General features: G+C 38.8%; 2 protein-coding genes across 15 annotated transcripts in view; one reads left to right on the top strand and one right to left on the bottom strand.

Moving 5' to 3' along the window:
• DENND6A (DENN domain containing 6A) overlaps positions 1-26,475 on the top strand; it is an 85,181-nt gene that overhangs the window by 29,688 nt on the left and 29,018 nt on the right. For 8 of the 14 annotated variants that reach the window (XM_074032556.1, XM_015446100.4, XM_074032559.1 and 5 more), the window contains 9 exons: positions 705-817; positions 3,535-3,615; positions 5,635-5,740; positions 6,345-6,424; positions 8,001-8,063; positions 9,453-9,508; positions 20,075-20,197; positions 20,766-20,861; positions 25,530-25,624. In XM_074032556.1, coding sequence (XP_073888657.1) covers positions 705-817; positions 3,535-3,615; positions 5,635-5,740; positions 6,345-6,424; positions 8,001-8,063; positions 9,453-9,508; positions 20,075-20,197; positions 20,766-20,861; positions 25,530-25,624 — 813 coding nt within the window. The remainder of the gene's footprint in view (positions 1-704; positions 818-3,534; positions 3,616-5,634; positions 5,741-6,344; positions 6,425-8,000; positions 8,064-9,452; positions 9,509-20,074; positions 20,198-20,765; positions 20,862-25,529; positions 25,625-26,475) is intronic. The other 6 variants (XM_074032554.1, XM_074032555.1, XM_005547456.5 and 3 more) reach the window with 3 other exon arrangements.
• The window catches only part of PDE12 (phosphodiesterase 12), a 90,327-nt gene continuing 74,570 nt past the window's right edge, over positions 10,719-26,475 (bottom strand). The window contains exon 3 of the mRNA XM_074032553.1: positions 10,719-10,960. Coding sequence (XP_073888654.1) covers positions 10,932-10,960 — 29 coding nt within the window. The 3' untranslated portion in view covers positions 10,719-10,931. The remainder of the gene's footprint in view (positions 10,961-26,475) is intronic.

Here is a 26,475-nt window from a genome sequence, read left to right as displayed (position 1 = left end):
GTGCTCACAGCATAACTGTTATATCTTTTTGGATCTTGTAGGTCTTTAGTTTTCTTAGTGAGTATATTGGGTAAGATGCTTGGAATTCAGTACAGTCATAGGTCAAGTTGGGGAATTTTATTTTAGTATCTTTGAATGTTACTACTGGAAGTGACTTTAGAGATTATCTAATAGTACTCCTTGATTTTGTTGACAAGGAAATTGAGGTGAATCTTTCCTCCAAATGTAACCACTATCCTTTCTTATAACAATACTTTTCTTTTCTTTATACTTTTATCATCCAGTAATGCATCTCTAAGCACTACAGTTTAGTTTTGCCTGCTTTCAAAACATTTTATAAAAGTGGATTTGAACAATATGTGTTCTTTTGTGTTTGGCATCTTTTGCTCATTATTATGTTTGTGAGTCAACATTATATGCAGATATATTCCAAAAATTTTTTATTACATGAGGGATATGGAATAGGAAAAAATAGTAAAGAGACTTAGGAATTAAGATGCATGTTTTACTCTGGCTTTGCCTCTGATGAGCAAGGATGGCTTTGAGCAAGTCACTTGAACTCTTAGGATTTCCTTTTTTTCCTCCAAAACATGACAGAATGGGTTAAAATGATTGATAGGATTGTTTTCAGCTCTAAAATTGATGAAACTGGATAAATGTTATACTAAACTATCCTTAATTTATTTCATTTTTATTTTCATTAGGTTGTCTTGGAGATACCCAGTTTTGTTTTAGATTTCGACAGTCTTCTGGGAGGAGGGTGTCGCTGCATTGTCTCCTGGATCAATTTGACAAAGATTTACCAGTTTACTTAAAGGTTGGAAAAGTAGTCATAGAAAAATGTCCATTTGAGAGGAAACTTTAGAACTCGTTTATTCAGTTACCTCTGACACCATTCAGAAATATTTTGCTTTTGTTTTGCTACTATATTATATAGCTGAATTTCCTAAGTGAGTCTTACTCATAAGGATTCAGCATCTGAATGAAAGAGACTTTATACAGTTGCTGTGCTTGAAACCTAATGTCATTGTGAATTATAAAAATGGATTAGATTGTTGAGGTAATTTTCTTTCATTTGTTAATAAACTCTTGAATTAGATTTGGGAGTGGAGTTGTACTGTACAGTAAATATCATCTAGAGTTGAGGTAGTCATACTTGATGATAACATAGTTGTCTCTTTTTGATTTTTGAATGAGCCTTGTTTTAGTTATTATTTATTTAAAACATTTTAATAATTCAGATGATCTTAGAGCCTAGATTTTTTTTTAACTACATGAGGAACGTTTTCATCTGGATGCCCTATCAGCACATCCAGTGTGACTTGGACATAATTAGCCTGATACCAGTTTTTATAGTTTACCTCCCTGGTTCCACTAAGGGCAGAGATACTACCTGTGAAATGTCTCTTAGAGCCATCTCCTCCTTGCTGTCACTACTAATATATTCTTCCAACCAATGATGATAATAGCTGTTATTTGTTAGGGCTTTTTATGTTCTAGATACTGTATTAATAAGCATATATCATCTAATTAATCCTCCCTACAGTGTTCCAAGAGAGATCCTTTTGTAGATGAGGGAATTGAGGGCTATTGAGGATAAGAAATTTACCCAAGGACGTCCCACCTCTTGTTTTGTTCCAGCACAATATATCTTATACAGTGTTACCAGCTAAAGTGTACAATATATTATATAAGTAAAATCTAAAATGACTGCGAATTGTTTAATGAGTAAAGAGGTTACTACTTCCTTGTCTTCACTTTTTGGACCTTCCAAAATAAGACCTTTATCCTATCAAAATTTCACCTTCATCTGCTTTCTATGTGTGCCATATGTATGCCATATTTTAGTCAAACTGAACTATGTGCTTTTTCCTGAGATAGCATGTAGTTTTTTTGTCTTTTGTGTTTTTACCAAAACTCCTAGCCCTTTCAACCTGGAATGCCTTTGTCTTTGTTTAAGTCATATCCATCCTTCAATTCCCAATTCAAATACAGCTGCCTCCATGAAATCTTTACTCTTTGCCCTTAGCTTTCCTATAACACTTTGTGCTCTTTCATGGTACCCACCCTCCTATTACAATAATACTCATTTTTCTACTTTTTTTTTTGAGATGGAGTCTCACTGTGTCACCAGGCTGGAGTGCAGTGGTGTGATCTCGTCTCACTGCAACCTCTGCCTCCTGGGTTCAGGCGATTCTCCTGCCTCAGCCTCCTGAGTAGCTGGGATTACAGGCACATGCCACCACACTCAGCTAATTTTTGTATTTTTGGTAGACAGGGTTTCATCATGTTGGTCAGGATGCTCTTGATCTCCTGACTTCATGATCCGTCCACCTCGGCCTCCCAAAGTGTTGGGATTACAGGCATGAGCCACTGCACCTGGCCTCATTTTTCTACTTTTCTTATCCCTCCTAAATCATGATATCCTTGAGGAAGAACTGTGTCTTATGCATCTTTTTATCTTCTCTAACACATTACCCTGTTCAAAGTAGGTGGTCAATATATATTTGTTTAAGCAATAATAATCAAATAAGGAACTGAGCCAAAGTTTACTCCATTAAGATGTAAATGCTTAAATTTTTTGGAATGGAATTACCTTTCAGATTGTATGTTGATAAACATTGTTATGCTTCATTATTATTGGGTTAACGTATAACTGACTATATAAGATTCAGATTGTCATTTAACTCCTTTTATTTTCTCTCTTGAAATTGTGTGTTAGGATACCTCATTTTTTTTTTTTTTTTTTTTGAGACGGAGTCTCGCTCTGTCGCCCAGGCTGGAGTGCAGTGGCCGGATCTCAGCTCACTGCAAGCTCCGCCTCCCGGGTTCACGCCATTCTCCTGCCTCAGCCTCCCGAGTAGCTGGGACTACAGGCGCCCGCCACCTCGCCCGGCTAGTTTTTTGTATTTTTTAGTAGAGACGGGGTTTCACCGTGTTAGCCAGGATAGTCTCGATCTCCTGACCTCGTGATCCACCCGTCTCGGCCTCCCAAAGTGCTGGGATTACAGGCTTGAGCCACCGCGCCCGGCCTTACCTCATTTTGTTTTAAGATTGATCCCTTAATATGACAATCTCAAAATTGTAGGTAGAATTTTTTAGAAACGAAATACAACATTGGGGAAAACAGAATTTGACTGTTTTTTAATTTCAATCACCTAGTATAGAGATGAATAAAGAATATAAGCTGAGTAAGTTATAGGGGGAAAATCTGACTTTAGTACTTAGATTGTGATTAGTACTTTGCCATCTTTGGGCAAGTTAGGAGGGTTTTTTTTTGTTTTAATTTTAAGTTTTTACACACATCATATGGGCCACGTCAAGAGTTAGAAGGTTCTGATCTGGCTGTTGCTATCATGATTATTATTTGTTGGTGGAAAAGCATAACTAGCTCTTTGTGTATATCTCATGTCTTGATTTGGGTTTATAAAGGAACCTGATGTTAATATTAAAAGATAAAGATATGGATATAGGTATAGATACATATATATGTACCCCCCCCACACACACACTTACTTGTCACTTTCTTCATAGAAGGATCCTGCTTATTTTTATGGGTATGTGTATTTCCGGCAAGTTCGAGATAAAACTCTAAAAAGAGGCTACTTTCAGAAGGTAATTGTCATATACACTATTAAAGTATTTTTTTATTTTGTGATTAGAAAAACAGAAACTGTTAGTTTTAAGAGTCTTTAAAGTCTTTGGTATTTTATATATATATATAAAATATATATATATATATATATTTTTGAGACAGAGTCTCATGCTGTCACCCAGACTGAAGTGCAGTGGCGTGATGTCGGCTCACTGCAACCTCTGCCTCCCAGGTTCAAGCAATTCTGTGCCTCAGCCTCCTGAGTAGCTGGGATTATAGGTGCCCACCCCATGCCTGCCCAATTTTTTGTATTTTTAGTAGAGACAGGGTTTCACCATCTTGGCCAGGCTGGTCTTGAACTCTTGACCTCATGATCCACCTGCCTCAGCCTCCCAAAGTTCTGGGATTACAGGTGTGAGCCACTGCACCCGGCCTACATATACATATATTTTTTTTGAGATAGAGTTTTGCTCTTATCGCCCAGGCTGGAGTTCAGTGGTGTGATTTCAGCTCACTGCAACCTCCGCCTCCCAGGTTCAAGTAGCTGGGAGTATAGGTACTGTATTCCCGAGTACCTGGGATTACAGGCACCTCCCAAGTAGCTGAGATTACAGGTGTGCGCCACCATGCCCAGCTAAGTTTTGTATTTTTAGTAGAGATGGGGTTTCACCATGTTGGCCAGGCTGGTCTTGAACTCCTGACTTTAGGTGATCCACCCACGTCAGCTTCCCAAAGTGCTGGGATTACAGGTGTGAGCCACCGTGCTTAGCCTTGGGTTTATATTTTATCTTGTTTTTTTTTTTTTTTTTTTTTTAATATCATGGACACCTGTCTCTATATGTTTAACTGCTATTGAATTTTTGCTCTCTCTGCTAGATTCCTGACAGTAAGTTACAATTATTGCACAGAATTCTGTCAAAAGCCAGAGGAGTCCACTTAATTTTTACATTTTAGAATAAGGGAAGGAATAAGCAGGTTGTAATATTGTTACAACTAATAAAAGCCTGAACTATTATATCTTTTTTTAAAGAGCTAGTAAATAAACTTTAGCAACATCTTAGCCATTATTGTTTCTATTCCAAATATACAATTCCTTTTGTTTCTTAAAAAGAATCAGGTAAGTCACAGTAGCTTACATTTGTAATCTCAGCACTTTGGGAGGAAAAGGTGGGCAGATTGCTTGAGTCTGGGAGTTTGAGAGCAGCCTGGGCAATATGGCAAAACCGTATCTCTACCAAAAATCCACCGTGCCCCCCAAAAATAGCCATACTTGATGGCATATACCTGTAGTCCCAGCTACTTCGGAGGCTGAGGTGGGAGGATCACCTGAACCCAAGAAGTTGAGGCAGCAGTGAGCCATGATCACACCATTACATTGTAGCCTGGGTGACAGAGTGAGACCTTGTCTCAAAAAAAAAAAAAAAAGAAAAAAGAAACAAAAATAAAAGAATCTTTCCTATTTAATCCCAGCTAGCAAGACATACCTTTCCCTTTTGTACTCAGAATTTGCCCTGACCACTGATTGGTGTTAGAAAGATAGAGTGGTTTTTAAGAAAAAAAAAAGTTTAAAAATTGGTATAATTTGTATCTGAAATGATCAAACCATAACGTTACAATTTCCAACTATGTGGCTATGGCAGTTGAACTATAAAATATAACTCGTAAGTATTTTGCAAAAGTATCAAAATTTGCTCTTTCTTTAATAGGAAGAGTTCATATGGCTAATTCCTGATATTGCTATTTTAAGGATAGCAGGAGCTAGGCTTTCGAAGTTACTCATGACATTAGTTTGTTGGTAGGAAATTCTTTTTTTGAAGAGCAGAAAAATCCGTTACATGCTTTTATGTTCTTAAAGTGTAACAATAAGGTTAAACTTTTTGTATTCTGTAGCTATGGTTTTGTTTCCTTTTAGCTATCCACTGTAAAAGCCTTTTTATTTTAAAATCCACACTTTTTGCTCAATTTAGCTTGTTAGTTATTGCTTATGCGAGAAATGAATGCAAAGCAATTTTTAAAACGTTGTTTTTTTTTTTCCTCAGTCCTTGGTTTTGATCAGCAAACTACCTTATATTCATTTTTTTCACACTGTGCTCAAACAGATAGCACCAGAGTATTTTGAAAAGAGTGAACCTTATTTGGAAGCAGGTAAGTTTAACATGGTATGAGTTGAGTACCTTTATGAAAGAGTTTTAAGATTTTTACTGGAAATGAATGATTAAAATGAAGTTGATTTATAACAATTTATAAAAATTCAGGCAAGAATTTAAGGAATATATGATAGGAGAAAGGTATAAAACTATTTGTCTGGCATCTGTACCTACAGATATCCAAAACTGTCTGTTGTTATTTCATTTAACTACTTTGATGATGCTTATTATTATTAGGATAATAATAAATGAATATCGAGTTGACAGTTCTAATACTTAGAGTACTGTTGAAAAATCCTTTTGTCACTTGCTACAGATGGAAGGCCTTTGCCAGTTGATGTGCTTTTGTAGCTAATTAGTGGTAATAAATGAATACGAAAACTCCCTTTAATACTTAGGATATAAATTAACCAACATGTGTATTTCTGAGTGAAATATAAAATGTTTTCATCACTTTCACTTTTCTTTTGCCTTTTATCTTTCATTCTTCCCAGTATATTTTTTCTGCTATATGGAAAGTAGTTTTCTTATTTCTAATGCCTCATTTTTAATACTTTGATGTTTTCACTTATTCTAAGAAAATATTTTGTTATATTTTTCAGCTTGTAATGATGTTGATCGATGGCCTGCTCCAGTGCCAGGGAAAACATTACACCTGCCAATCATGGGGGTGGTAATGAAGGTAGTGTCTTATATCTCAGTTGTCTCCTTCTTATTTTTATTTTTATTTTTATTTTTTTGAGACAGGGTCTTGTGCTGTCACCCAGGCTGGAGTACAGTGGCACGATCACAGCTTACTGCAGCCTCAACTTTCCAGGCTCAAGCGACCCTCCCACTTCAGCCCCCCAAGTAGCCAGGACCACAGGCATGCACCAACACACCTGGCTAATTTTTAAACTTTTTGTAGACAGAATCTTGCTATGTTTCCCAGGGTAATTGTGATCTTTTTAGAGAACTTTTGAACAGGCATGGTGGCTCACACCTGTGATCCCAGCACTTTGGGAGGCTGAGGCGGGTGGATCCCTTGAGCCCAAAAGTTCAAGACCACCCTAGGCAACATGGCAAAACCTTGTCTCTACAAAAAAATACAAAAATTAGTGGGGTGTGGTGGTGCACACCTGTAGTCCTAGATGCTCGGGATATTGCTTGAGCCTGGGAAGTCGAGGCTGCAGTGAGGCATGTTTGCATCACTGCACTCCAGCCTGCACGACAAAAGAAGACCCTGTCTCAAAAAACAAAAACAACTACAAAAAAAAGAACTTTGTAGGAAGCTCACATATGGGCTTTGCTTTTTAACCTAATATTAATATTAGTCATGTTATTGCTTTCCCTTGTTTGTCATTGATGTGAGGCATTATAGAGATATTGCAATTCATTTTGCTTCCCAGAACCATTAGTCACACGACTTCAGGCGCCTCTGATCTCATGGCATCCTCTAGAGTTTGCAGAACAGTGTCATTTATATGTTATATATGTACATGTACATCCTACCTCCTAGAATTCTGCAACTCCATGGCCCTGCCAGTGCCTCCAGAGATGAGTGATATGCAGAAACAGATTACTTGGTAGAATTGAGTATGAATCAATAAAAATTAAGATAAATTGGGAAAGCCATTCGTTCTTAGTCCTAAATGATGTTCTTAACATGTGATGTCAGACCACACATGTTCATCCCAGGGTATTGTTCTCTGTTAGATTTTTCTTTTAAATGAATTACCATTTTCCTCTCAGACTTTGTATGAGTTGTACTCTAAGTGCTTTGCAGTTCACTATGGAGTAGGACTTATTTTTGACAATGTTCTCTCTCTACATTTGCCCATTTTTGTAGGATCTGTATTGTGTTTTTCCTTGGGAAATCATCAAAAGTAATACTGATAGCTCTGGATGGAGTGTTCTCGTTTCCTGTGAGATTTATCCAAAAATTTGGCAAGCTTGAGAGGGTGTGTTTGGGTGTGTGTATATTAATGAAGCAAAGATTGGAACAATAAACAGGAAGCATTATGAAGCTGATGTCCATTTTGTTTTTCAACATACTTCTCAGGGAGTTAGTGATTACTGTGTATGTGGGTGTGGAGACTTTGATTTACTTTCTGCTGTGACTAAAAATAAATATGACCTTAGTTTTTAACTCTGACATAGATAATTTTATTTTTGTAGCTTTTTTGGCATTAATGACCATACCTTTTTAGCAGCAGGATATAGCACTTCTCATCCCCCATTCTTTTATAGCCAAAAATAATTTCCTGTCTTTCTTTTAGGTACGGATTCCCACATGTCATGACAAGCCTGGGACAACTCAAATAGTGCAGTTAACTCAGCAGGTATTGTGTGGTACTATGGTAGAATGATCCAGCACATATAGTCTCTTTAACAGAATTTTTGAACTAGCAAATGCAGAGTTTCTTGAGGTTATTACATATTTCTGAATATTACTGAAATGTCCCATTAAATAATTTTTAATGAATTGGTAATCTCTAATGTTTCTTAGGGTGTTTTTTCTTGTTATTTCTCCAGTAGAGACTGGAGAACTCAAAATCTATATTTTAATTGTGAGGAAAAGGGAAAAGTGAATTTTTTTCAATAAGCCTTGATTCTGGCAAAACCTCTTAGGAGAGTGACCAGCAGACTTCCGATTTTAGGAAACTCAGTTAAAAGGATTCTGTAGTTACAATTGCCCTTTATTTTTCCAAAAGCACCATCTGTTCATGGGTGGGGTTGAAGTTTTCATTTGAAATGTTTTAACTGGTGTAAATTTTTTTGTTGTACTTTGTTCTTTGAATTGAATAAAAAACAAGTAGCAGTAGGAAAATTAGTATTCCTGTTACATATCAACCAGTATAATGGGAGTATTTCATACAGTTGCAAATTAATCTAATTTTGACTATTGGATTAATTTTTTTTTAAACAAGGACAGGGTCTCCCTCTGTCACCCAGGCTGGAGTACAGTGGCACTATCGTAGCTCACTGCAGCCTCCAATTCCTGGGCCGAAGTGATTCTCCGACCTCAGCCTCCTAAGTAGCTAGGACTATAGGTGCATGCCACCACACCTGGCTAATTTTTAATATTTTTTATAAAGATGAGATTTCGCTCTGTTACCCAGGCTGGTCTCGAATTCCTGGCATCAAGCGATTCTTCCTTCTGGATTCCCAACGTGCTAGGATTACAGGCATGAACTTGGGATTAATTCCTTTTTTTTTTTTTTTTTTGAGATGGAGTCTCGCTTTGTTGCCCAGGCTGGAGGGCAGTGGTGCGATCTTGGTTCACTGCAAGCTCCGCCTCCTGGGTTCACGCCATTCTCCTGCGTCAGCCTCCCGAGTAGCTGGGACTACAGGCGCCTGCCACCATGCCCAGCTAATTTTTTGTGTTTTTAGTAGAGACAGGATTTCACTGTGTTAGCCAGGATGGTCTCGATCTCCTGACCTCATGATCCACCTGCCTTGGCCTACTAAAGTGCTGGGATTACAGGCGTGAGCCACCGCGCCCAGCCAGGATTAATTCTTTATCCATGATATCTGCATTATTTTTGACCTTCTGCTATATTAGGGAAGATTGGTAAGACCCATGCCTTCTCTGGCTGCTCCTAAAGGAAGAGAATCTTAAAAGTTAAACGGGGCAACATGGCTTATTGATCACAAGATAGATATATTTTAAAATTTTCTGTAAATTTTGGTGATATCTTCTCTTATTATTTTTTTTTTCTGTCTCTCAGGCAGACACAAATATATCTGTTATTTTACCTACTGTTCATGAGGTGGATATTTTCAGGTAAAGAATAAAAAATTTTGTTAACTGACTTTTCTTTTGCTTTGTGGTGGTGATGTTAATTTATTTAAAAAATGAATGTTCTTATATAGGATGTGGAAAAAATTGGAAGAAAATAGTTATGTTTTACATGTTATAAATCAATGGTTCATCCCTGGCTACATGTTATAAGCTTTGGCAATTAGGGAAATTTAAATATAGAATATGTATTATATGTAAAAATATTTTTGTTTGGTTTAGTGTGAGAATCATATTGTAATGATGTTAGAAAATGTACTTTTTAAAAAAAGATGCATTTTATTTGGGAGTGAAATGTCATGAGGTTTGTGTTTTATTTTAAAATACTTCAGTAAGAAAAAATAGATTATATGAAAAATGGCAAATATTAATCATTAAATCTAAGTGATATGTACATGATGTTTCTTATACTGTTGTCTTTATTTTCTGTATGTTTGAAAAATGTCAACATGGAAAATGAAAAAACAAAAAAGAGATACTGTTAGCACTTAGAAGAGAAATAGAGGAAAAAGAAAAAGTAATGTTTGTGCCTTTACCCAGAGCAGCTAAATCTTTGGATTGGTGCCCAAGTTCTAGTTCCCCAGGTAGTTCTGATGTATAGGCCAGCTTGAAAAACCACTGCTATCAATGAGCAGTTACCAAATGTTCAAAAAGTTGTGAAAGACTTGAAATGGATTTTTTTGGTGGGATCTTTTTTCTTTCTTTTTTTGAGACAGAGTCTCACTCTGTTGCCTAGGCTGGAGTGCAATGCTGCAGTCTTGGCTCACTGCAGCCTCCACCTCCCAGGTTCAAGCAATTCTCCTGCCTCAGCCACCCAAGCAGCTAGGACTACAGGTGCACACCACCATGCCTGGCTACGTTTTTGTATTTTTAGTAGAGATGGGGTTTCATCATGTTGGCCAGGCTGATCTGGAACTCCTTACCTCAAGTGATCCACCTGCCTTGCCCTCCCAGAGTGCTGGGATTACAGGTGTGAGCCACTGCGCCTGGCCAACCTTTTTGTTTGTTCATTTGCTTGTTTGTTTTTTATGACTTGTAAACTACATGGAATACTGCTTCAAAAGATTGATTAGTTAAAAAAAAAAGAAAAGAGTGGTTAGTTTTGTATGTTGCTCTAGCACAGTACATTCGTCCTATTTCTAGGTATTTATTCAATAAAAATGAAAATTTGTCTACATGAAGACCTGTATGCAAATGTCTATATAGTAGCTTTATTCATAACAGTATAAAACTATATATAACCGAAGTATCCATCAATGGTAAATGGACAAACAAAATGCAATACATGAATGCACATAGAATACTATTCAGCATTAAAAAAAAAGAAGCAACAGTTGATATATGCAATAATATGAAAGACTTCCAAAAGCATTATGCTAAGTGAAAGTTTCCAGATATTTAAAGATACTTACTGAATGATTCCATTTATATGATGTTCTGGAAAAGACAAAAATATAGGGACAGAAATCAGATCAGTGGTTACCTGGTGCTGGGGGAGGAAATCTACATAAGGGCTGCAGGGATTTTGTGAGGTGATGGAACTATTCTAGATCTTTGATAAGGGTAAATTTTACTGCATATAAATTATAAATGTGGGCCGGGCACGGTGGCTCAAGCCTGTAATCCCAGCACTTTGGGAGGCCGAGACGGGCAGATCACGAGGTCAGGAGATCGAGACCAGCCTGGCTAACATGGTGAAACCCCGTCTCTACTAAAAATACAAAAAACTAGCCGGGCGAGGTGGCGGGCGCCTGTAGTCCCAGCTATTTGGGAGGCTGAGGCAGGAGAATGGCGTAAACCTGGGAGGCAGAGCTTGTAGTGAGCTGAGATCCGGCCACTGCACTCCAGCCTGGGTGACAGAGCGAGACTCTTGTCTCAAAAAAAAAAAAAAAAAAAAAAATTATAAATGTGACTTTTAAAACAAATTAATTTTCTTAAAAATTACATGTTATTGCATTGTTAGGTTGAAAAGAGGGAGTGTCCCCCAAATAAATGAATAAATATTACAGGAAAAATATACAAAGAAGAATGTATACTATTTCTCGTTTTGATACTTGACTCATGAGGGAATAATTTGTTTGCGGAATTGGCATAAATTAATATGGAGTTCAATTATCAGACAATTTTTCTTTTGAACTTTCGGGTATGAGTCTTAGGCTTTATTGTTTGTCACTGATTATCTTAGCTTTTGTGGTACATCTTGCATATCCCATATCTGAAATGCTCAGAATCAGAAGTGTTTCGGATTTTGGACTTTTTTGCATTTGGGGATTTTTTCATATACATAATGAGATATCTTGGGGACGGGCCCCAGTCTAAACACAAGGGTCACTTGTGCTTCATATACACATTATACACATAGCCTGAACGTAATTAAAAAAAAAATGTTTAATGATTTTGTGCACGAAACTAAATTTTGATTGCATTTTGACTTTGACTCATCTCGAGGTCATGTGTGGAATTTTCCACTTGTTGCATCATGTCAATGCTCAAAACCTTTTGGATTTGGGAACATTTTGGAATGTAGATTTTCACATTAGGGATGCTCAACCCCTAGTTAATTACCTCCATCACTAACACCTTTGATTAGCACGTGTCTCGTCTCCTGGATGTGAATTACATAATATTGGTTTAAGAGTGGGGCAAGTTAGTTTGTTGTTTTTAAGTTCTTGTTTCCCGCCAGATGTAGTGGCTCAAGCCTGTAATCCCAGCACTTTGGGAGGGTGAGGCGGGTGGATCATGAGGTCAGGATTTCGAGACCAGCCTGACCAACATGGTGAAACCCTGTCTCTACTAAAAATACAAAAACTAGCTGGGCATGGTGGTGGGCACCTGTAATCTCAGCTACTCAGGAGGCTGAGGCAGGAGAATCGTTTGAACCCGGGAAGCGGAGGTTGCAGTGAGCTGAGATCGTGCCACTGCACTCCAGCCTGGGCGACACAGTGAGACTCCATCTCAAAAAAAAAGAAGTGAATTTCTAATTATTTTCCCAAGGCATGGCTGTTTTGGTGGGAGGAGCTTAGCATAAAGGCATGGTACTCCAAAACGGGAATATAAATGTGGTACTAAAAAAAAAGAACCAGTGATTTCCTTACAGACCTTCATTTCAGTAATCCTATACTGCAGTTAATTTGATGCACACTACTGTTTTTTTTTGAGACAGTCTCGCTCTGTCACCCAGGCTGGAGTGCAGTGGTGCGATCTCGGCTCATTGCAACCTCCGCCTCCTGGGTTCAAGCGATTCTCCTGCCTCAGCCTCCCAAGTAGCTGGGACTACAGGCTTGTGCCACCAAATCCGGCTAATTTTTTGTGTTTTTAGTAGAGACGGGGTTTCACCATTGTTAGCCAGGATGGTCTCGATCTCCTGATCTCGTGATCTGCCCGCCTCAGCCTCCCAAAGTGCTGGGATTACAGGCGTGAGCCACTGCACCCAGCCTACTACTAATATTTTTTTAGTTCGAGACAAGTTGCCTTTCCTGAATATTAAAAACTTAACCTCTCACCCAAAAAAAGACTTTGATAACATATTATCAGTATAATACAAAGCTTTCAAAGAGTGATTTATCTTGTAACTATACTTCCTATCTTCTATTTGTGCCCTTTGTTAGTAATTTATTAATATACTTGAAAGACAATAATTTGCAACTTGGTGCCTTAAAGGAATCCCATTATTAAAGTTGGTCAGATGTTTTCATGTAGGACTTTTTCATTTTTCCTTTGCTTATTTTTACAAACCAACAGAAAAGTGGCAAGTACAATACAGAAGACTTTTTTCTTGAACCATTTGGTAGTAAGCTGGAGACTTGGTGCCCTGTCATCCCTTAATACTTTAGATTCTATTTCCTACAAACGAGTATACAATGCAACCATCAAAATTGGTAAAATCAACATTGATAAGTTAATATCATCTAATACTAAGACCAGTTCAAATGTTACCAGTTATTACAATAATGTCTAGTTAAACTGAGAATAATCTGTTGCATGTAACTGTCACATCTCATTAGTCATCTTCAGTCTAGAATAGTTCTTTAGTTTCTGACTTTCATGATCCTGATATTCTTACAGATTACAGGACGGTTATTTTGCAGAAACTCCTCAGTTTAGGATTGTCTGGTATTTACTCATGATTAGATTGAGGCTCTGCCATCTGTCAGGAGGTGGCACATAAGTTGAGCTTGCCTTGTTTTTGATGATGTTCAGTTTGATCACTTGATTAATGTGGTATCCTCCAAGCTTCTCCACTAATAAGTTGTTTTTCCTTTTGTAACTGGGTATTTTTGGGGAAGATATTTGAAATTATGTTTGTTACTTATTGATGTGTAACAAATTATCCCAATACTTAGGCTTAGAAGAGCAAACATTATTTCACACAGTTTCTGAGGGTTGGAAATCTGGGAGCTGCTTAGGTGGGTCGTTCTGGCGCTCAGAGTTTTTTATGTGGTTGCAGTCAAGATGTTATCTGTGGTTTCAGTCAGCTGGACATAGGAGTCTGGAGAGTCTGCTTCCCTACAGGGCTTACTTACACAGCTGTTGACTGGAGATCGCAGTTCTCTGTGGCTGTTGTTAGGAGGTCTCAGCCCTAGCCTTATGGACTTCTCCATAGGGCTGCCTAATGTTCTCACAACATGGCAGCTAACTTTTCCCAGAGCAGGTACTGAGAGAAGGCTGAAGCCACAGTGTCCTATATGACCTAGCCTTCAAAGTTGTACATTGTCATTTCTACCATATTCTGTTCATTACAATCAAACCACTAATCTGGTCCACACTCAAGAACAGGAGAATTAGGCTCCATGTTTTGAAAGGAGTGTCAAAGAATTTGTGGACAGATGTTATTTATTTATTTTATTTTATTTTTTATTATTTTTGTAGAGACGTATCTTCCTATGTTACCCAGGCTGGCCTTGAACTCCTGCCTCAAGTGATCCTCCCACCTAGGTGTTGGGGTTACAGGAGTGAGCCACCATGCACAGCCTGGACATATTTTAAATCACCACACTATTTTTATATGTCTATTTGGACTCTGATTTCTTGTTTTATTCAATGGATTCTAATCCATTATTACCTATTTTGATATTCAAATTGTCCCTGTTTAGCCAGGGAGAACTTACTACAGGCTGGCTTCTATGTTCTTTTGCCATATCTCTGTCATTCTTTGAACACTTTCTTGCTTTCTGGTGTAAGATACTCCAGATTTATCTTTTTTTTTTTTTTGGTAATTAAATAAACTGGGTTGTAATTATCATACCATACAATATTCAACCTTTTAAAGTACAATTCACTAGTGTTTTAATATATTCACAAAGTTGTGCAACCATCAATGCTAATTCCAGAACATTTTCATCACTTCAAAATGTAACACTGTACCTATTAGCAGTTCCCATTCCCTCTTCTTCCCAACCTCTTGCCATTACTAACTTACTTTCTGTCTCTATGCACTTGCCTATTTTGGACATTGCATTTAACTAGAATCATGCAAAATGTGACCTTTTGTGTCTGTCTTCCTTCACCCAGAATAATGTTTATAAGGTTCATCTGTGCAGTATCATGAATCAGTACAGATGCTCCTAGACTTACAAGGGGGTTATGTCTTGTTAAACCCATTGTAAGTTTGAAAATTATAAGTTCAAAGTGCGTTTTTGATATTTTCAGTTTACAATGGGCTTATCTGGAGGTAAGTTGTCATATGTTGAGGAGCGTACTGAATGCATACTGAATTGCAACATCATAAAGTTAAAAATTGTAAGTTGAACCGTTGTAACATGGGGAGTGTCTGTACTTCATTTTTTTAATGGCTGAATAATATTCCATGTGGATGGGCCAGGTGTGGTGGCTCATGCCTGTAATCCCAGCACTTTGGGAGGCCAAGGCGGTCAGATCACCTGAGGTTGTGAGTTCGAGACCAGTCTGACTGGCATAGAGAAACACCATCTCAACTAAAAATACAAAACTAGCCGGGTGTGGTGGCACATGCCTGTAATCCCAGCTACTCGGGATGCTGAGGCACGAGAATCGCTTGAACCTGGGAGGTGGAGGTTTTGGTGAGCCAAGATCATGCCATTGCACTCCTGCCTGGGCAACAAGAGCAAAGCTCCATTTCGAAAAAAAAAAAAAAAAAATTCCCTGTGGATATGCTACATTTTGTCTATCCATTTACCTTTTGATGGAGACTTGGATGGTTTACACTTTTGGTTATTATGAATAATACTGCTGTCAACATTTGTGTATTGGTCTTTGTGTGGACATGTTTTTTATTCTCTTGGGTTCCAGATTATCTTGTATTTTCTCTTCCCTAGCTCTAGAATCAGCCATTTCTCTAAAAAGCCTTGGTTCTTTTTAGCAGAGAATAGGATTTAGAAGACAAGATCTGGGCCCTTGGTGTGCTTATTGATATTGAGATATCATTGCTTTTAGACCCTTTCAAGTGGACAAAGCTAGGATGTGTGTGTGTATGCATGTATGTATGTGTGTGTGTGTATATATATGTATATGTAGATGCATGTATATATACACATCATATATATTATATTAAATTATTCTTTATTTACTGATTTAATCAATACCCCTGTTGGTAATCAATGCCCCATCTCTTCTGCAACTTTTTTTTAAAGTTTTTTGTTTGTTTATTTCAAAAGGTTTTTGGGGAATAGGTGGTGTTTGGTTGCATAAATAAGTTCTTTAGTGATGATTTCTGAGATTTTGATGTACCCATCACATGAGGAATGTACCCAATCTGTAGTCTTTTTATCCCTCACCCCCTCCCTCCCTTTCCCCACTGAAGTCCCAAAGTTCATTGTATCATTCTTATGTCTTTGCATCCTCATAGCATAGCTCCCACTTTTGAGTGAGAACATATGATGTTTGGTTTTCCATTCCTAAGTTACTTTAGAATAATGGTCTCCAATTCCATCTAGGTTACTGTGAATGCCATTGTTTCATTCCTTTTTATGGCTGAGTAGTATTCCATGGGGTGTGTATGTATCTATATATACACACACACACAACTATATATATATATATATATATATATATATATATATAACATTTTCTTTATCCTCTCATTGATTGATGGGCATTTGGGCTTGTTCCATATTTTTGCAGTTGTGAATTGTGCTGCTATAAACATGCATGTGCAAGTATCTTTTTTTTTTTTTTTTTTTTTTTTGAGACGGAGTCTTGCTCTGCCGCCCAGGCTGGAGTGCAGTGGCCGGATCTCAGCTCACTGCAAGCTCCGCCTCCCGGGTTCACGCCATTCTCCTGCCTCAGCCTCCCCAGTAGCTGGGACTACAGGCGCCCGCCACCTCGCCCGGCTAGTTTTTTTTTTTTGTGTTTTTTAGTAGAGACGGGGTTTCACCGTGTCAGCCAGGATGGTCTCGATCTCCTGACCTCGTGATCCGCCCGCCTCGGCCTCCCAAAGTGCTGGGATTACAGGCTTGAGCCACCGCGCCCGGCCTTTTTTTTTTTTTTTTTAATGACTTCTTTTCCTCTGGGTAGATACCCAGTAGTGGGATTGCTAGATCAAATGGTAGATCTATTTTAATTCTTTAAGGAATCTCCATACTGTTTTCGATAGTGGTTGTACTAGTTTATGTTCCTACCAACAGTGTAAAAATATTCCCTTTTCACCACATCCACACCAGCATTTATTTATTTTTATTTTTATTTTTATTGTGGCCATTCTTGCAGGAGTGAGGTACTAGAGTATTGTGGGTTTGATTTGCATTTCCCTGATAATTAGTGATGTTAAGCATTTTTAATGTTTGTTGGCAATTTGTATATCTTCTTTTGAGAATTGTCTATTCATGTCCTTAGCCTACTTTTTGATGGGATTGTTTGTTTTGTTCTTGCTGATTTAAGTTCCTTATAGATTCTAGATATTTGTCCTTTGTTTGGATGTATAGATTGTGAAGATTTTCTCCTATTCTGTGAGTTGTCTGTTTACTCTGCTGATCATTTCTTTTGCTGTACAGAAGCAAAATAAGTCCCATCTATTTATCCTTGTTTTTGTAGCATTTGCTTTTGAGTTCTTGGTCATGAAGTCTTTGCCTAAGCTAATGCCTAGATGGGTTTTTTCCAATGTTATCTTCTAGAATTTTTATGATTTCAGGTCTTAGATTTAAGTCTTTGATTAATCTTGAGTTGATTTTTGTAAAGGATGAGAGATGAGGATCCAGTTTCATTCTTCTACATGTGGCTTGCCAATTATCTCAGCACCATTTGTTAAATAGGGTGCCCCTTCCCCACTTTATGTTTTTGTTTGCTTTGTTGAAGATCAGTTAACTGTAAGCATTTGGCTTTGTTTCTGGGTTCTCTGTTCTGTTCCATTGGTCTATATGCCTATTTTTATACCAGTACCATGCTGTTTTGGTGACTATGGCTTTACAGTATAGTTTGAAGGCAGATAATATATTGCTTCCAGATTTGTTCTTTTTGCTTAGTTTTACTTTGGCTATGCAGGCTCTTTTTTGGTTCCATATGAATTTTAGGATTGTTTTTTTCTAGTTCTGTGAAGAATGATGGTGGTATTTTGATGGGAATTGCATTGAATTTGTAGATTCTTTTGGCGGTATGGTCATTTTCACAATATTGACTCTACCCATCCATGAGTATAGGATGTGTTTCCATTCGTTTATGTCATCTGTGATTTTTTTCAGCAGTGTTTTGTCATTTTCCTTGTAGAGGTCTTTCACCTCCTTGGGTAAGTGTATTACTAAGTATTTTATTTTATTTATTGCAGCTATTGTAAAAGGGGTTGATGTGATTCTCAGCTTGGTTGCTGTTGGTGTATAGGAGAACTACTGATTTGTATACATTAATTTTGTATTTGGAAACTTTGCTGAATTCATTTACCAGTTCTAGGAGCTTTTTGGGTGAGTTTTTAGGATTTTCTAGGTATATGATGTCATCAGCAAACAGTGACACTTTAACTTCCTTATTACCAATTTGCATGCTCTTTATTTCTTTCTCTTGTCTGATTGTTCGGGGTAGGACTCTGCTGCAACTTTGTCCCCCATGCTAATAGTTTTCTCATCCCCCTTGGGCCCTGCCATTCTATACCTGGCTTCCCTTCTGCATGGATACCCTCCTTACCCTGCTCACTCTCTGATTCTCCTTGTTGGATTGACTCTACCCGCACCTCCATGGATACCCTCCTGTCTCATTCAGGTTATTCTGTCCCACTAGACCACATCTCCAAGTGGGTGCCATCTTCCCCTTTTTGGGCTCTGACTCTTGACACTAGGTCGAGCCTCACATGAATGCCCTCCTTACCCTGCTTGTGTGCTTACCCACTCCAGGGTACTTCTCCTTGGAGATACCCTCGTTCCTCTGCTCTGACACCTTGTGCCAGTTGGTCCCACATTGTGACAACCTCCTCAACTCATTCTGTCTTTGATACGACACATCAGGCTACCCCTCTGTGCTTCCTGGGCTCTGTGAACTCAAACCAAATAATCCCCACACATGTATACGTTCCTCACCACATTTGGGCTCCAGCAGCTCCACAGTAGGCCACCATCTGCATGTAGATGTCCACCTTACCTTACATAAGCTCTGACATGCCTCCCTGGTCAATACGGCTCTCTTTCCCTCGTGGCAGAGATACCTACCATGTTCTGATTTAGGACTGAGTTGTTTAGGAAGGGAAGAGGAAGAGCTCCTTTGCCTTACCCATGAGCTGTTTTTTTTTTTGTTGTTGTTTGTTTCTTTTGTGGCACTTGTCTTGTTTTTGAATAGTTAAAATTAACTCCCCTAATTTCCATCTCATGATTTGTTGCATATTTTTGCACTTAATTGTTGTTTGATTTTTCTTTTCTTTTTATTTGCATGTGTGTCTTTTCAACCGAGTGGATTGGTTATGATTTTCATAAATAGATAAGATTCTCCCCCCTAATCTAATAGGAAAAATTTTTACCAAGCCAGGAGGAAATTCCTAAATAAGTGAAAGTTACCAAGTGTTTTAGGCTTAGTAACATACTAGTGGAGTTGTGTCCCAACAGGCCTCCACCCAATTCCAGGGCTGCTGTAAAAATACTCAACATTTCCGTAGAGAGAGTATCTGCCCAGGAGGTTCGCTCTTGTTCAGGATTAGCACTCCCCCTTGTGATCTGTCATCATTCTTTAATGTCAAAAGTATTGGGTTTTAAATTAAGTGTATCCAATAAGTGCCCTTGGAAAATTAATTTTTCTTGTTTCCTTAAAAATATTTAGGATTGAAATTCAAATGTATCAAAGCAATATTGATAAAATAGATCTATCATATGGTACAACAATTTAAGAATTATATGCTTTTATTGTCAGTTATTCTGTATGTCATTATATTACATTTAATTTTGTAAAAATTAGAATGAGTCAAATTGATAGACATTTTTATGTGGATAAAAGGGACTTACGTCTCTATACATTACCATATTCTAAATGAATTTGTGTATCAGATCAAGATACAAATAGCAGAAGAATTTATATCATTGTGGAGTTTTTAGAAAGATTATGTAGGAATTTTAAAAACAGGATTGGCTACATTAAAAAATATTTCTACTGTGCATCACCTTTCAGATGTTTCTGCCCAGTTTTCCTTCATAGTCAGATGCTCTGGGAGCTGGTGCTGTTGGGGGAGCCCCTTGTGGTTATGGCGCCATCACCATCGGAATCATCAGAGACTGTATTGGCACTTGTTAAGTGAGTATATTTAGTTACTATTTCTGACTTTTTTTTTTTTTTTTTTTTGATGCTGCAGTACTGAACCTCTTGGTGATATTTGCAGCACTTCCCACCTGTCGTATGTTTCCCCACCCATTATTGCATTGATCCATGCAACAACCCTATCAGAAGGTAATGCTTATTATAGCACCATTTTATGGATGAGAAAATTGAATCAGGCTCCGTGAGGGCTGGAACCATGCCTTTGTTGTTCTGAGTGACAGGCACATTGATTCATTACATGAAGTTAATCCTTGATAAATATTACTTGTTTGAATGATCAGTGTAGAGTCAAAGGCACATAGCTAGTGAATGGTAGAGCCAGAATTTCATCCCATCTTCTGCCCCAAACCCAGTGTGTTCTTTCAGTATGCCATTTCACATTATATATATCTGTCTTTCTAATTCTGTGAAATGAGTTTACCATTTTTTAAAATAAACAAAGTATCCCTTTGTGTGTATACTGTTTGTGTAGATGTTTTCTAGTTACAGATTAGGATTTTTAATTTCTGTGTCCTTTATTTTACATGTTCTTCCTGCTCCACAGCTGTATTTCTCCATTAAAGTACTTCAGTGATTTCCGACCTTATTTCACTATTCATGATAGTGAATTCAAAGAATATACTACCCGTACTCAAGCTCCGTAAGTAAACAGAATAACTTATATTGACCAGGTATTACCTTTATAACCACAATTATGTAGAATTATTTTTGGTAATAAAAGCTTATAGGCAGAATGATCTTATAAAAGGAAAGTTTGAGGAGTTTTAGATTTTATAGATTTTAAGAAATCTATAAATAATTTTAGATTTTAAGAGTACATTATTTGAGTGATTTTATTTATTTATTTATTTATTTATTTATTTATTTTTATTTATTTTTGAGACCGAGGTTTGCTCTGTCACCCAGGCTGGAGTGCAGTGGCATGATCTCGGCTCACTACAACCTCTGCCTCCCAGGTTCAAGCAATTCTCCTGCCTCAGCCTCCTGAGTAGCTGGGATTACAGGCACGTGCCACTACGCCCAGCTAATTTTTGTATTTTTAATAGAAACGGGGTTTCACCATGTTGACCAGGCTGGTGTTGAACTCCTGACCTCGTGATCCACCCACCTCAGCCTCCCAAAGTGCTGGGATTACAGGTGTGAGCCACCGCGCCTGGCCCAAGTGATTTTATTTATTAATGGAAGCTATATTGTCATTAATAGCTGCTGGGTTGTACTTTCAATTCTACTTTTTTATGAAAAATCTTTCCAGTCTGTAAAAAGAAAAAATAATCTTACCCTTTCCCTTGTAGCTCCTGCTCTATCGCTCACCTTCTTTTTACAGCTAGATTTCTAAAGCAACAACAATCTGCATGTACTATCTCCACTTCTTGATTTTCTGGTTGCTTCTAGTCAACTGCAGATTGACTTCTTCGTATTTACTGAATTTGTTTTTGCCAAATAATCAAGACCCATCTCACTGTTTGACCCAGTAGGCATATCATTGCCCTGTTTTTTCTCTTTCTTTCTTTCTTTCTTCCTCTCTCTCTCTCTTTCCTTCCTTCCTTTCCTTCCTTCCTTTCCTCCCTCCCTCCCTCCCTCCCTCCCCTCCTTTCCTTCCCTCCCTCCCTTCCTTCTCTCCCTTCCCTCCCTTCTCTCCCTCCCTTCCTCCCTCCCTCCCTTCCTTCCCTCCCTCCCTCCCTTCCCTCCCTCCCTCCCTCCCTTCCTTCCCTCCCTCCCTTCCTTCCTTCTCTTCCTTCCTTCTTTTCTTCCTTCCTTTCTTCCCTTCCCTCTGTTCCCTTCCCTCCCTTCCTTCCTTCCTTTCTTCCTTCCTTCCTTTCCCTCCGTTCCCTTCCCTCCCTTCCTTCCTTCCCTTCCTTCCTTCCTTCCTTCCTTCCTTCCTTCCCTTCCCTCCGTTCCCTTCCCTCCCTTCCTCCCTTCCCTCCCTTCCTTCCTTCCCTCCCTTCCTTCCTTCCCTCCCTTCCTTCCTTCCTTCCCTTCCTTCCCTCCCTCCCTTCTGTTCCCTCCCTTCCTTCCCTCATTCCTTCCTTCCCTCCCTTCCTTCCCTCCCTCCCTTCTGTTCCTTCCCTTTCTTCCTTCCCTTCCCTCCCTTCCTTCCCTCCCTCCCTTCCCTTCCTTCCCTTCCTTCCCTTTCTTCCCTCCCTTCCTTCCCTCCCTCCCTTCCCTTCCTTCCCTTTCTTCCTTCCTTCCTTCCCTTCCTTTCTTCCCTTCCTTCCTTCCGTTCCTTCCTTCTTCCCTTCCCTTCCTCCCTTCCTCTCTTTCTTTTCCTTCCTTCCTTCCTTCCTTCCTTCCTTCTTTCCTTTCTTTCTTTCTTTCTTTCTTTTTCTTTCTCTCTCTCTTTCTTTCCTTCTTTCTTCTCCCCTTCGCCTTCCCCTTCCCCTCCTCCCCCTCCCTTCCACTTCTCTTCCCCCTCCCCATTGCCAAGGCTGGTGTGCCACCTCTTCTTTCTTGTAACATTTACACTTTTAACCTTACAAATATTTTAATCACCAGCCAGTCATGATGGCTCATGCCTCTAATCCCAGCACTTTGGGAGGCTGAGGCGGGCATTTCACATAAGCCCAGGAGTTAGAGACCAGCCTGGGCAACATGGCAAAACCCTGTCTCCACACACACACACACAAAAAACACAAAAATTAGCTGGATGTGGTGGCATGCGTCTGTAGTCCCAGCTACTCATGAGGCTGAGGTGGGAGGATGGCTTGAGCCTAGGAGGCAGAGGTTGCAGTGAACTCAGATTGTGCCACTGGAACAAAAAAATTTTTTTTGAATCTCTAATACCATTCTCTCCTGGGCAATCTTGTGGTGCATCCCAATCTCCTTTGCAGACTTCTTTTCTCTACGAATCCCTTAAATGTTGGTGTTCACTAGGTATTGTCTTCTGGGTTCTGATTTCAGACTGATAGTTTTTTTTTTCTTTTGAGACGGAGTCTGGCACTGTCACCCAGGAGGGAGTGCAATGGCATCATCTTGGCTTACTGCAACCTCTGCCTCCCAGGTTCACGTGTTTCTCCTGCCTTAGCCTCCCAAGTAGCTGGGATTACAGGTGCACACTGTCTAATTTTTTGTATTTTTAGTAGAGACAGGGTTTCACTGTATTGGCCAGACTGGTCTCGAACTCCTGATCTTGTGATCTGCCCACCTTGGACTCCCAAAGTGTTAGAATTACAGACATGAGCCACCACACCCAGCCCAGACTGATAATTATTTCTGTACAATCTTTTTTTTTTTTTGAGACAGTCTCACACTGTTGCCTAGGCTGGAGTGCAGTGACACGACCTTGGGTCACTGCAACCTTCATCTCCTGGGTTCAAGTGATTCTCCTGCCTCAGCCTCCCAAGTAGCTGGGATTATAGGCATACACCACCACACCCAGCTAATTTTTGTATTTTTAGTAGAGATGGGGTTTCACCATGTTGGCCAGACTGGTCTCGAACTCCTGATCTCAAGTGATCCACCTGCCTTAGCCTCCCAAAGTGCTGGGATTACAGGTGTGAGCCACCGTGCCTGGCCCTTTCTGTACAATCTTATCTGTACCCATGGCTTCTGTTAATACCCCATGCTAATGACTGAAATGTATCTTTCTAGCCAATATCTCTGTGAGGTTCAGACGTATATAACCAGGCATGTGTGTGTGTTGCGGGGGGAGAGGGGATGTTTTAAGCACATTGCCCCATAGAAGATAGAGGTCTTAATGGCATCTGAAACTAAACACGTGCAAACTGAATTATTTTTGTCTCCCTCTTTTCTCACCTAATCTCATACCTCTTCTTTCTTTTCATGGATGGCATTAGTTTTCACTTAGTCCTCAAAACGTTAATTGTCATAAATTTCTCCTTTGTAACATGCCCCACATTAAATTTTACCAAATTCTGTCAATTTGATATCCTAAAATATCTCTGATTACATTTCTTATCTTCTTTCTGTAGCTCCCTTTCCAGTTTTACTGTGTCTCATGTTTTGCATATCCAAATTTGCTTTTCCCTCGACCCCTTCTCTCCTCATAAGGTAACTTCCAAATTTCTTCCAGAGTGATCTTCCTTTTTTTTTCTGGAGACAGAGTGTCACTCTTGTCCCCCAAGTTGGAGTGCAATGGTGCGATCTCAGCTCACTGCAACCTCTGCCTCCTGGGTTCAAGTGATTCTTCTGCCTCAGCCTCCCCAGTAGCTGAGATTACAGGCACCTGCCACCACGCCTGGCTAATTTTTGTATTTTTAGTAGAGATGGGGTTTCACCGTGTTGGCCAGGTTGGTCTCAAACTCCTGACATCAGGTGATCCGCCCGCCTCGGCCTCCCAAAGGGCTGGGATTACAGGCGTGAGCCACTGCACCCGGCCGAGTGATCTTTCTAATAAGCACTTTTTCTTTCATGCAACATTCCTCCACTTGGTTATCTAGTAGTTTCCCTTTGCCTGTAAGATAACATCTAAACTTCTTAGCATGCTAACATGGTACTAATGATTGGGCAACAATATTCTCATTTCTGACTATTCATCCTTTCTGCTTTTGCTCCAGGAATGCTGAACTCGGTGTAGTTCTACAGACAGGCCATAATGTCACTTCATTGCTTTGCACATAGTTTGTTCTGCATCACTCTTCCTTCTCTCATCCACTTGGCAAAAAACACCTACTCATCTTTCATGTCTTCCCGTAAATATTATCTCTTTGGTGAGGCTGTCCTTTAATCCCCTCGTAGACATAGGTTCTCCTTTCTGATTACTGTGCTTTTTTTTTTTTTTTTTTTTTTTTGAGACAGTCTCACTCTGTTGCCCAGGCTGGAGTACAGTGGTGCAATCTTGGCTCACTGCAACCTCCACCTCCTGGTTTCAAGCGATTCTTCTGCCTCAGCCTCCTGAGTAGCTGGGATTACAGGCATGCACCACCACACCCAGCTAATTTTTGTATTTTTAGTAGAGATGGGGTTTCATCATGTTGGCCAGACTGGTCTCGAACTCCTGACCTCATGATCCACCCACCTCGGCCTCTGAAAGTGCTGGGATTATAGGCGTGAGTCACCGCGCTCGGCCGATGTTGTGCATTTTAAACCACCTTCACTGTCTTCTAATTTTGGCATCATAACTGGGTGTGTATACCCTTCTTCCTGTGTGTGCTGTTGGAAGGATCGTGTCCTTTCATCTTTATATGCCTAGCGTAAAACATGTTGCCTGGCCGTGTAGTTGATATGTAATGTTTGAATAAAGGAAAAAGCAATCTGTGTATTGTTCATTGAAAAGAAAATGTAAGCTATTCTTCACTGATTTAACATTCATCTTTTTCTCACCTTTTAAATTTTGTTTTGTTTTATATAGGCCCTCAGTTATATTAGGAGTAACCAACCCTTTTTTTGCTAAGACACTCCAGCACTGGCCACACATTATTCGAATAGGAGACCTTAAACCTACAGGTAAAGTATAAACTTGGTGTTCTGTTTTTAGTGTGCAGTGTTGCTGAACAGGTTTCTTTCTTCCTTTCTTTTCATCCTTGATTACTTTTTATGTTGATGGCAGCTTTCTTCAAGGCCTTTGGAGAAGAGTATAATTTCCTGCTAATTTCCAACTGAAATACGCAGGTTCTTATAATATGTCTAATCTGTCATATCCTCCTACCAAAAAGTATACTTATAGTGTTACAGACATTGAATGAATTATAGTAAAATGAAGTCTCAAAAATGTTAGCTTTATATATATATTAAATATTATATAATAATATATTTAAATATATATTTACAGATTTAAATATATATTTAAATATAAATATAAAAAATATATATTTAAAAGCCCAATAAAACAGAACTTTCTATATATATAGAAGTCCAATAAAACAGAACTTTGCAATACTGCTTGAGTAAAACCTTATAGAAAACTAGAATTATTCCTGACTTGTTGCAAAATACTCAGCTAGGTCTCAAAACAAGTATATGTCCCTGTAACACAGGTTATTGATTTAGGGAGTGGTTCACAGTGTCTTTTCATATGGAAAAGACATACAGTACCTTGTTCATGGTAGGAGTTTAACAAATGTTTAAGTATATGAATTCTGAGGTTGGAAGTTTTGTTAATCTAGATGACAACTAAATGGTACATTAATTAAGGACATGAATCTTGCGTATGAGAAGATACGAGAAATTTTTAAAATCTTAATTTAATTTTGACATTTATTTTCATGGTTTGCGCGTACTAATTTAGACTATTTTATTGATTGTAATGTAGTGGACTACTGACTATTTTCTCCTTCCAGTGGAAGACTTCTCTTTGA

The sequence above is a fragment of the Macaca fascicularis genome, chromosome 2 (assembly GCF_037993035.2).
Source record: "Macaca fascicularis isolate 582-1 chromosome 2, T2T-MFA8v1.1".
In the NCBI taxonomy this organism is placed as follows: Eukaryota; Metazoa; Chordata; class Mammalia; order Primates; family Cercopithecidae; genus Macaca; species Macaca fascicularis.
Note: the sequence above shows the minus strand (reverse complement) of the source record. Positions and strands in the feature narration are given on the sequence as shown.